Source organism: Callospermophilus lateralis, chromosome 1, assembly GCF_048772815.1.
Source record: "Callospermophilus lateralis isolate mCalLat2 chromosome 1, mCalLat2.hap1, whole genome shotgun sequence".
NCBI classification, from domain to species: domain Eukaryota; kingdom Metazoa; phylum Chordata; class Mammalia; order Rodentia; family Sciuridae; genus Callospermophilus; species Callospermophilus lateralis.
The window spans coordinates 170,029,224-170,041,357 of NC_135305.1; the positions used below are offsets into that span (position 1 = coordinate 170,029,224).

General features: G+C 49.1%; 1 protein-coding gene across 2 annotated transcripts in view; it reads left to right on the forward strand.

The window, feature by feature from the left end:
• Prickle2 (prickle planar cell polarity protein 2) overlaps window positions 1-12,134 on the forward strand; it is a 324,927-nt gene that overhangs the window by 271,095 nt on the left and 41,698 nt on the right. For both annotated transcript variants that reach the window (XM_076869411.1, XM_076869510.1), the window contains 4 exons: window positions 1,333-1,446; window positions 4,123-4,260; window positions 5,724-5,927; window positions 8,753-8,939. In XM_076869411.1, coding sequence (XP_076725526.1) covers window positions 1,333-1,446; window positions 4,123-4,260; window positions 5,724-5,927; window positions 8,753-8,939 — 643 coding nt within the window. The remainder of the gene's footprint in view (window positions 1-1,332; window positions 1,447-4,122; window positions 4,261-5,723; window positions 5,928-8,752; window positions 8,940-12,134) is intronic.

A 12,134-nucleotide genomic window follows, 5' to 3' on the forward strand; every position in this document is an offset into this window, starting at 1 on the left:
TCCTCTCCATTTTCTTGAATAAGCTTGTTCAGTGAGGGCTGCTCATGCTGCTCAGAGACCCTGGGAAGCATTTTCCATGATGTGATGTGAACCTGTAGGATTTTTTTCTGCTCCTGCTCTATGACAGCATATCTTGTCTTTGGTCAGTGTTTCCTCTCCCTTGTTATACACATGGCTGGATGGTAGAATGTCTTTTTTTTCTCTCCCTACCAAGGATTGAACCAGGGCGCTTAACCACCAAGCCATATACCAGCCCTTTTTATATTTTATTTAAAGACAGGGTTTTGTAAGTTGCTTAGAGTATCACTAAGGTGCTGAGGCTAGCTTTGAACTGGCCATCCTCCTGCCTCAGCCTCCTGAGTCACTGGAATTACAGATTATACCAACATTCCAACTTCTATTTTTTGTTTGTTTGTTTTTGTTTTTTTGTTCCGGGGATTGGATTCAGGAGCACTTGAACACTGAGCCACATCCCCAACCCATTTATATATTTTATTTAGAGACAGGGTCTCATGAGTTGCTTAGGGCCTTGCTTTTGCTGAGGCTGGCTTTGAACTCCCAATCCTCCTGCCTCAGCCTCCCAAGCCATTGAGATTATAGGCAGGCACCACCACTCCTGATTCCCAACTTCTGTTTTCTTTTCTCGGCAAAATGAGGTTCTTGGTGCTTTCCCCATACATCAGATTGAAGGAGCTTCAGAAAGTGCAGGAATAGACCCTACGGGTCATAAACAGGAGCGTTGTAAGATATGCAAAAAATCTTCACACTCCTGGCGATGCAAAGTTACACGCTGTGCGCCCCAAGTTTGGTGAGCCTCTTTCTGATGGCTGGCAGCTACAGCCCGCCTCACAAGTGGCTCCAGACCTGGAAGGCTTTTCACATAGGTGGAGGCTGAGGTACCCAGGAGTTCACCCCGTGCCAGAGACAGGCTTGGACTGCAGCAGCCAGGCAGGCGCAGACATATCCCTTGGCTAGGGAGGCACCCCACACGCCGGAGACGCTCAGAAAATGGTAAAGCCAGTGGGACACGGGGGACTCCCGCGAGAAAGCCCTGCCCTGCGCCTGCCCAGCGTGATCGCTGATCTCTCCTTTGCTTTCCAAGCTCCTGGGCTTTATTCTTCCCTTGCAGCGAGGGGAAGCCCCAAGTGAGGGGCGATTTGCTTGGCTCTCTCTTTAAGGATGTGTTTTTCTGCTTGCAGTAAGAAACGCAGGCCGTGGGCTGTGTCACGCTGGGTGGCACCCTACGGGGGGGGGGGCGGGGAATCCTGGTCCCCTTACGGGGCAGTGGGCACCGGACGTGAGTGAGGACACGTGTTCTTTCTTCTCCTTCAGGTGCACCAGTATTACAGCTGCCTGCCCGAAGAGAAAGTCCCCTATGTCAACAGCCCCGGAGAGAAACTGCGAATCAAGCAGCTGCTGCACCAGCTCCCGCCACATGACAATGAGGTAAGAGGGTCCAGGCTCCGGAGGACCTCTGTGAATTGTCCCCTTTCTTACCGTCACCAGCCCGTGATCGGCCGGTGGCTGAAGAAAACTCTGGCAATTTGCTTGAGGTTTTCGCTTCTTTAATGAGAGGCAAAAGACAGTGACCAGTACTTTCCAGAAAGTGTCACCTCCCCCCCCCCCAAAAGAAAAACAGAGTGTCATCCTGGGCTGGGTAGCCTCTGTGGCTGGGGAAGGGAACCAGGGAGCACTAAAGTCGGGAAGCCCAGGTCCTGGTCCTCTGACTTGAAGAATGTGTCCCGCTGAGTGCGCGCGGGTCGCAGAGATGACCGAGTCCCTGGGTGCTCTGAAGCCCCGGTGAGTCTGGGCGAGTCTCTGGGACTTGTCCAGCCCCATTTCCTGCTGAATGGGTCTGCACGTCCTCCACGTTCCACGGGTCTCGACCTCAGGGGCTTTTGTCACAATGAAGTCCAGCTTCCCAGGGTCGTCCTCTGTCCTTTTGAAAGTGGGGCTCACCAACTGCACTCCCCCCCCCCCCCCCCAATGCAGGAACGCCGTGCGCTAAGCCAGCATCCTTCTCATCCTTGAGATCACATTGATCATAGAGGGACTTTGTGGTTTTGTGGCAAAAAAAAAATCTTGCTGGAAGGGATTAGGTTTGCCAGCTAGAAATTAATTTTTAGGTATCTGCTTTTGAAAAATAGGACTCCTGTGAAATCCTGCGATTTAACTTGGCCTTTAAAACAAAGCATGGTTTTAGATAGGAAGGAAAAAACAACCCCTTTACAAAAATGGACAGCCGATTTCTTCCGACTCCCCCCACCCCAACAGGAAGTGAATGAGTGCTTTTTAGTTTTGTCTTCCCACAGTGGAATAAAAGGGGACCATTTGAGAACCTCAAGAACAAAGGTACAGAGGCGCACACCTGGAATCCCAGTGGCTCGGGAGGCTGAGGCAGGAGGATCGAGAGTTCAAAGCCAGCCTCAGCAAAAACAAGACCCTAAGCAGCTCAGTGAGGCCCTGTCTCTAAATCAAATACAAAATAGGACTGGGGATGGGGCTCAGTAGTCGAGTGCCCCGGGGTTCAACCCCAGTTACCTCCCTCCCCCGCAAAAAAGTTAAAAAATGTCAGGGTCTAGGCTGGGGTGTATCTCTGTGGTAGAGCCTGACTGGCTGCTCAAGACCCTGGGCTCCAATCCCCAGGACCACAAAAATAAATAAATAAATCAATGGATTTGAGTCAGCAGAACCAAAGCTTAAAACCTGATGTAACCTTTCTAGAAAGAGAGCTGCAATTCTCTTTCTGCCTGCTTCCTTCACACTTCATGAAACAAATACAAATCATGCTTTCTCCTTTAAATCTGAGAGCAAATGTTGTAACCTGTTGTCCAATTAACTAATTTTGAAGTGAAAATGCGGGTTTTCACAGGCAGGAGGGGCGTGCCTGCCTTTAAAATGTGCTCATAAAATGTCAGTAGTGGAACCGTCTGTTCCAGCAGCTCAGGTCACTGCAGTTCTCTTTCTGAAACATTCCATGAGGACGCTTTTTTGTTTGGGGGATTTTTTTTTTTCTTTTCCTTTTTTGGTTCCAGGGATTGAACCCAGGGGCACTTAACCACTGAGCCCCATCCCCAACCCTTTTTTATATTTTATTTTAATATTATTTTCTACTTGTAGATAGACTCAATATCTTCATTTATTTGTTTTTATGTGGTGCTGAGGGTTGAACCCAGTCAGTGCCTCACATGTGCCAGGAGGCACTGGACCACGGAGCCCCCTCCCCAGCCCTGTTTTGTATTTTACTTAGAGACAGGGTCTCACCGAGTTGCTTAGCACCTCACTAAATTGCTGAGACTGGCCTCCAACTCATGATCCTCCTGCCTCAGCTCCAGAGCTGCTGGGATTACAGGCGTGTGCCACCGCACCCAGCTAAATGACTCACTTTTAAAACCAGCATTAATAGATAATAGTTCAGAAATAGGTTGCAATGACCAGATCTGCAGAAATAAGGGAGAAAATGGCAAATGCTGAATTTGAGTGTCCCTCCCTTAATTCTGTGTTCAACAAGAAGAACAATCTCTGTGGCACATTGTCACACTTAGCCGACGCCCAGCAGGCGGCCCTTTTCCTCCTGCTCCCAGAAAAACCAGCCTTCCCATCCTGCAACCCTGAGCACACCTGTGCTGCAGCTTCGCAGGCTCGAGCCTCCGAGTTCCCACTCTCCCAAGTGAGATGGGGACAGAAGCCATGTGAACATTGACAGTGGCCCTGGCTCAATGGCCTGGGACCATTCTTGGTGCCAAGGACCATTTACCTAGGTAGCTGCAGGTGAAAGTATCAGGTCCCTACAGTTGGGAGGAAAGACACATCCCAGAGCTTTGCCAGCTCCACCTGTCCATGTGACTTGGGCCTGAGGGTGGTCCGCAGAGTGAGGGAAGATAGGGAGAAAGAAGCACTTGCAGAATCCATGGGCTGCCTGGGGCTTGGGCTCCCGAGTTCAGAGCCCTCTGTTAGCCCCTCGGGTTGTCGGTGATCTTAGGAGCATCTCATCTTAAATCACTCCAAGCCCGAGACTGCTGATGACCAGGCAGGGACTGGAAAACCAAGCAGCAGCAGGAAATTCTGGGGCCTGGGCTTCAGGACTCTCACGGGGCGTCTGCATTCTGTGTGTGTGCTCAGGTTCGATACTGCAACTCCCTGGATGAGGAAGAGAAGAGGGAGCTTAAGTTGTTCAGCAACCAGAGGAAACGTGAAAACCTGGGCAGAGGGAATGTCAGGCCCTTCCCTGTCACCATGACAGGAGCCATTTGTGAGCAGGTGAGTGTGGACTCCTGGGTCGGAAGAGGAATTGTTCGTTCATTCATTCAACTGTTCATTCATTCATTTGTCCCTCCTTCGTGAATTTGTCCATTCATTCATTTGTTCATTCATCTGTTTATTCATTCATTCATCCATCCATCCATTCACCTACTCATTCATTCATTTTTTCATCTGCCCATTCATTCATTTGACAGTTGTTTTATTGAGTACCTACTATGCGCCTGCCACTTTTCTAGACTTGAGAATGCAGTAGTATATAAGACATGAAAATGTAATGTTGCCTTTGTAAGGAAGCGCACTCTGGAGAAAGAAGACAATACATTCAACAAAGAACAACAAAAAATATGTCAGAAAAGGGGGCTGGGAAGGAGTGGGAGGCTAGAGAAGCTGTAGGTTTAGATGGGAGAGAAGACTCCACTTAGAAGGGGGCATCTTGGCAAAGACTTGCAGGAGGGAGGGAGTCATGCAGGGGTTGGGGCACCAGGAACAGCCAGCTCAGAGCCCCTGTGGCTGGGGCAGAGGGGGTGAAGCAAATAAAGTGAGAGTTCGTAGAGGGTCATGTGAGCCCCTGGAAGGACCTGGCAGAGGACTGACATGAGGGATTCATATTTGAAATGTGTGCATTTACTAATGGAGATGGCCTGGACCATGATCCAGCCCCTCTCCCAGGATTTTCCCAGGACCAGTGCCCTTTAAAGGGTGGGATCTGAATTAAAAAAAGAAAAAAAGGGGTAGGACTTGGCCACTGAGTCTGGTGATGCACATCTGTAATCCCAGCGTCTTCAGAGGCAGAGGCAGGAGGATCACAGTTCGAGGCCAGCCTCCGTGACTTAGGGAGACTCTGTCTCAAAATTAAAAGGGCTCGGGAGGTAGCTCAGTGGTAGAGCACCCCAGTACTGGGAGGGGTAAGTGGTACATTTCGATCAAGACTATGTAAAAGGATGTCAGAAGAGAGTAGAAGGAAACTTGAATGATACCTGGAAAAGGTAGTTAAAGCGCTAGGCTCTGGTAGGCCCGCCCATTCCCTGTTCCATCCAATGGCGCAGGCCCCAGCCCTCGACCACGCCCCGGCCACGCCCCTCAGCCACGCCCCTCGCCTGCCCCCCTTTCTCCCCAGCCTGCTCCTGCTGGTGTTGAGCAGGTGACCCTCAGTGCAGCTTGGAATTTCTAGAAGATATGCACGGCCCCCTGCCTGGTGTTATGCTGAGGTATTTTTCTTCCTGTCCCCCCTTCCTAATGACAATAAAGAGACCTCCTTCTCCAGTCTCTTTAATGTCATCTCATGGAGGCCCTAGGCAAGGGCTGGAGAAGGACCCGCAAGACCTGCCCCGCCAGGAACGTAAAGGAAGGAACACAGTGGGGCTGGTCACCAGCTGGTGGTGGTGGCCTTTTGTCATTTGTGCACAGCACTAGGACATGGGGCTGGTGTCTGGGTGCTGATGTGTCTCTTTGGCTCACAGTGCGGAGGCCAGATTAATGGCGGGGACATCGCGGTGTTCGCCTCGCGCGCCGGCCACGGGGTTTGCTGGCACCCGCCATGCTTCATCTGCACCGTCTGCAACGAGCTGCTGGTGGATCTGATCTACTTCTACCAAGACGGGAAGATCTACTGCGGCCGGCACCACGCCGAGTGCCTGAAGCCGCGCTGCGCAGCCTGTGATGAGGTCAGAGCCCGAACCTGTCACCTGTCACCCCCTGGGCTGTGTCACGGCCACAGCCTCCTCCTTCCTAGCTTCCTGTACAGAAGAGAGCTATAGGCGATGCCTTAACCCTTATCAAGAGAGAACCTTCGCTGAGTGTGGACAGCCCACCTGTAATCCCAGTGATTCAGGAAGTAGAGGCAGGAGCGTGGCAAGTTCCAGGCCAGCCTGGGCAGCTTGGCGACACCCTGTCTCAAAATTTAAGAAAGAAAGAAAGAAAAAGGTCTGGGGATATAACTCAGTGGTGCAGACCCAGGGTTCAATCTCCAGGAGCCACACCCCCAATCCCTGCAAAAATGAGGTCGCTACAATGTCTGGGTTATGGCCCACTTTACTGAATGTGGCCAGAGAAATTCCCAAGGGGATATGGTTGGCACTAGATCAGTCCAGAACTCTAAAAGCTTTAGATTTCAGCCCAAATCCTAGGGTATGATATGAGGTGCCACTTGCCCAAGATTTGACGGAACAGGTTGGTTAGAGAAAAGAAGAGACTGGGTAGTGCTATTTGATTTACCAACTTGTTTAAACAAGTTCTCAGTGAAAATTCAGGGGGCAGATGGCTATTCTGCCAGGGCACCTAACTCTAGGTGGTGTCCAAATGTGTTGCACAGGTAAGAAGTCAGAACAGAACGTAAGGCCCCTACCTGGCATCCAGGCCTCCCTTGAGCCAGAAGTAAGCTCATGTTTGATGTGTGGGCTGCAAGAGAGAAGAGCTGATTCAGCATCAAAGAGTAGGGGCAGAGAGAGGAACGGTCCAAACCTGACCACTTTTATGAGAATCCTGTGGGATAAGACCTTAGACCCAGGCTTCCTCCTGCACAGAGGTGTTTTGGGATCCTCCCGACCTTATAAACAAGCAATCTGGGAGAGAACACTTCCTTTTCCAGCTGGAACCCACGATCACCTGGGTGTTTCTCTTATAAAAGGGCCTAAAAGGGATTTGCAATTTCAGGAGGGCACCTGTAATCCCAGCAATTCAGGGGGCTGAGGCAGGAGGACCACAAGTTGAAGGCCAGCCCCAGCAACTTAGTGCGGGCCTAAGCAACTTAGCGAGACCCTGTCTCAAAATTAAAAAAATAAAATAAATAGGGCTGGAGATGTGGCTCGGTGATTTAGCACCGCTGGGTTCAATCACCATGGTACCAAAAAATAATTATAATAATTTGGGTTCTAATGCCAGTAGCAATGCACCAGAGAGAGTCTGTGAGCATACAGTTGGGGAACTGAACTCAGATCCAGCTCTGCAATTCTATGTCACCTCTTTACCTTCCTGCCTCAGTTTCTACATCTGGAAATCCATGCCCTTAAGGCAACTTTGGGTTTGCTAATGCCAAAGAGATACAATGATGGAAGGAATTGTACCTTGAAAGTTGTGTTTATTGAGATATAATTTGCATAGCTCAAGTTCCCCTTTGAAAGTAGACAACTCAGTGGTTTTTAGTGTATTCAGAGAGTTGTGCGATCATCACTCCTGTTTTATGCCAGATCATTTTCATCAACCAAAAAGACTGTCTCTATTCATTAGCAATCATTCTTCTCTTCCCAGGCCCTGACAGCCGCTGCTAAAGTTCTCGGTTTCTCTGGATTTACATATTCTAGACATTTCTTATTAATGAAATAAAAGCATATGGATTCTTTCACTTAGCGGGATGTTTTCAAAGTTAATCCATGTCAGAGTGTATACGAGTATTCCATTCCTTTTCATGGCTGAGTTATATGTATTTTGCTTAACCATTAAGCAATTGATGAACATTGAAATTGTTTCTGTTTTTAGCTATTATGAACGAAGTTGCGTGTGAATAGATTCTAGGTATATTTGACCCTCTATCTAGGAGTGGCATTGGCATATGGTAATTCTAAGTTTGAATTTTTGAGAAAATGCAAAGCTATTTTCGAAAACAGTTACACCATTTTTGCATTCCTGCTCTTAATGAATGAGGATTCTGTTTCTTCATATTCTCATTAATGTCTGCTTTTGTCTCATCCATCTCTTTTGGTATAGTCCTCCAGTATCTGTGAAGTGATATCCCATGGAGGTTTTGGTTCATGTTTTCACAACTACTAGTAATGTTGAACTACTAGTAATGTTTATCATCTATTTGTATATTGTCTCTTTTGGAGAAGCATCAGGGTAAATCCTTTGCCATTTTTCCCAATGGGTTATTTTTCTTTACTGAGTTGTGTTATTTATATAATATGGGTAGTTCTTTATTTGATATATAATTTTGAAATATGTTCTCCAATTTTATGGTGTTATTTTCATTTTCTTTTTTCCTACATTTTTTATTGGTACATTATGTTGTGCATACTGATGGGATTTATGATTATATATTTGTACATGCAAACAATATAAGAATATATTTTGGTCAGCATTACTCCCCAGCATATCCCCCCTCCTTCCCTGCCAGGCACCATATTTAATTGGCCATATTTAATTGTGCTTTAGGCAAACCCAAATGTAGGAACTGATACAGATCCAAAACACACGCACATATACTGGTTTTGTTTAATGATTTATGGGTGAGACCTGCTTCCTTGCCCTTCTAGTTTGGGGCCCCTGTAACTTCACTGCTTAGAAGTGTGCTTGGGAGGCCGAGATGGGAGGATCATAAGTTCAAAGACAGCCTCAGCAACTCAGCGAGACCCTGTTTCTAAATAAAATACATAAGAGGGATCAGGGATGTGGCTCAGTGGTTAAGCACCTCTGGGTTCAATCCCTTGCACAAAAAACCAAGTGTGCTCTTATGGCCGGGTCTCAAACGCTGACCATTTGGCTTCCCTATCTCCAGATCATCTTTGCAGACGAATGCACGGAAGCGGAGGGGCGGCACTGGCACATGAAACACTTTTGCTGCTTTGAGTGCGAGACGGTGCTAGGCGGCCAGCGCTACATCATGAAGGAGGGGAGGCCCTACTGTTGCCACTGCTTCGAGTCCTTGTATGCGGAATACTGTGACACCTGTGCCCAACATATAGGTAAGGCGGTGCTTGGCACTCGCTTCTGAGTGGGACCTCCTCTGTGTCTGTCATACTCAGAATCCCTTAGGTTGCTGATAATAGAAGCCCAGTGTGCACTAGCTTAAGTGGAAAAGGAAATTTCTTGGTTCATGTTACTAGAAAAGCCAAGGAGTAGTCAGGCATGGTGGTGCACGCCTGGAATCCCAGTGGCTGGGGAGGCTGAGGCAGGAGGATCAAGAGTTCAGAGCCAGCCTCAGCAACTTAGTGAGGCCCAAAGCAACTCAGTGACAACCTGTCTCTAAATTAATACAAAAAAAGAGCTGGGGATATGGCTCAGTGGGTTCAATCCCTAGCATTGAAAAAAAAAAAAAAAAAAAAGGAATAGTGTAGCTTCAGGTAGGGATAGATCAAGGGTTCAAACAATGTCTTTTTTTTCCCTCTGTGTCTCAAGTGCTTGATTTCTGTTGGGATCACTTGAGAATAAGCCATTTTCACATCGTAGGGACTATGTATCTTTGAGTTTTAAGTCAGTTCCTCCAGATACTCTTTTCTATGCCAAGTGCAGGGGTATGCACCTGTAATTCCAGTGAGACAGGAATCTGAGGCAGGAGGATCTTAAGTTTGAGGCCAGCCTGGACATCTTAGACCTGTGTAGGTGTAGCTCAGTGGTGGAGCCCTTGTGGATTCAGCCCCCAGTACTGAAATTTAAAAAAAAAAAAAAAAAAAAAATCATAAGATCCGACATCTATAAAAAGGAAAGAAGGTTCTGGAGATGTAGCTCAGTCGTAGAACACTTATCCAAGCGCTGGATTCAAAAATAATAATAATAAGCATCGTTCGGTCCTGACTTGGCCATGGGTCCACCTCTGAGGTGGGTCCATGTGCTTTAAGCCTCAATTCCAGGGGAAAGGGAGAAGCTTCAGGAGGAAAGATAAACAGATGTCTTTCTTATCCTCCTCGGAAAGACTCGGGAATCAGCAGAGGGAGGAACCAAAGTGGATGGAGAATTCAAAGCCAGTCTCAGCAACTTAGTGAGGTAGGGAAGGAGAGTCGAGGAAGCCAGTGGCTCTTGGCAAGTATGTCTTCTTTCAAAAGTCGGCAATGAGAACTCCAACGGCTCATCAACTGTAAACCCCCAACCTGCAGTCAGGTCCACCGACATGGTGGAAAGCATTTTCCCTTTGCAAAATGACCGATTTGTTCAGCCCTGTTCCAGCCCTGTTCAGGCTGCACGTGGCTGCTTCTTTCAGTTTGCCTTTTCTGGAAACTTGGGAAGGAGCTACCCTTTGAAGGAGCAAAAAACAAATTGGCCATGGATGACTGTGTGTGAGGCCACAGCCTGATCTTCCTGAGGCTTACGCAGCAGCCCTGGTTCAGGAGCTGTGGGGAACTTACCTACAGCGAGAAGGGAGATGATGCATTTGGGAGCCCATTTTGACCCACTTAATGGGCTTTATTAGGACTAAAAAAGAAGTGATTTGTGTCCTGGTTCATCAGAAGTGATGCAGTCATATGAAAATTTAGCTAGAGTTTGGAGAGATTCCTGTGCAGACAGAAGCATCCACTTTGTGCACAGGGTGGCTGCTGCATGCTCAGTGGGCATGCGTGGGTGGCCAGCCCTTCCCCACAGACCCTGTCCTGGTCCCCTGAGGCCTGCCCTGCTGCTGTGTATCAACCCGGGGGATCGGCACTGCTGGGAGACCGTCATATGGCTGCTTTGCCTTTGGGGGACTTGGGTGATGCAAGTGCCCTGTGTCCTAAACCCCTCAGTCTCCCCTCATAGCCTGACAGCTCATCATATACCCAGGAACTCTCCGGTCTCAAAGGAGAGGGGCTGAGCAACAGAAAACCAATCCACAGCAGCAGCACCTCCCATTAGGATCTCCATCTCCCCTCCTTTCCATGGAGGCTCCAAGCCTGAAGCTGCCACTTAAGATTTCCACCCTGCAGCTCAGGGTCATGATCAGGGGAGAGAAGATGGCTTTGCCACTTGGTCATGTCTGCCTCTTCTTCTATGAGCACTTCAGGGCTTTTGCTGGTCTTTTCTTTTTTCCCTTCCTCTCAAATCCATAAAAGACATCCATGTTTGACCAGAAAAAGGGGACCGCGGTGGCCTGCGGTGCGCTTGCTGCTGTCGCTAAATGGCTTTCCCTGGTGTTCCTTTTCAAATGCACTTTCCTGCAAAGCCTCCTCTCCTTGCAGCCGCCCAAGCCTGCGCTGTGTATCATGCATACCTCGGTCTCCAGTGCTGTACCTCTGACCATACTTGTACAAATATTCCATATTTATCCAGCCACTCTGAGCAGACCCTGCATCAGGCAGCCGTTGCCAGGGCAACGGTACTCCTGCCTGCGCACAGCAGAGTAAACAGTCCTATAAACAGACCCGGGCTGCGGCAGCCTAGACACGTCCGCCCTCGGAGAAGTGTTTGAAGGGCTTAGAGAGGGAATAAAAAAAGGAGCGCCTAGACGAACGCAGAGCCCTTTTCCAGCTGTCTGGAGTTCAGGGGCAGTGCAGAGGGCCCGCTGACGGGGCTGTGGTTTACCAGGCCCCGTGCGCTGCCTCCCGGGCTGCTTCAGACAGCTCGTCCACCCGAGCCCATCCTTCTCCCAGGCCCCCGATGCTGCATCTCAGAGATGCCCCTGCTGATAGTTCTAAGAGAACAGTCGGTGGAGCCCAGGAGACCTGCCCTGCGCTTGCCCCCGACTGAGGAGCTGCTCACAGCCCAGGGCTCAGGGCAGTGGGGGTTGTCAGCATGAGCCCTTGGGACCCTTGGCTCCTGGGAGAGGGAGGGAAAAGGAGGAGAGGGAAGGAGACCATGTGACCCCAGGGTTTGTTCTTGGGCCGCAGGAGGCAGTGGCCCTTGGCAAAGAGGGAGCCAGGCTTTCACTCCTAATAAAAAGAAAAGAACAGTTAGAATAAGGTGACATCTAGGTGAAACAAGCCAGTCCCCCAAAGCCACATGTTTTCTCTGATAAGCGGATGCTGATCCACAGTGGGGCTGGGGGATGGGAAGAATGAAGGAACTGTGGTTTGTGTAGAGGGAAGGAGGAGTGGGGTGTGGGGATGGGAGAGACAGGCCTTATTACCCTGTGGACGTGTAGGGCTACACTGCTGGAGGGACTGCACCACGCACAGCCAGAGCAATGACAAGTTGGGCTCCGTGTGTGCACTACGTCAAAATGCATTCTGCTGTGAAATTAATTAATTAAT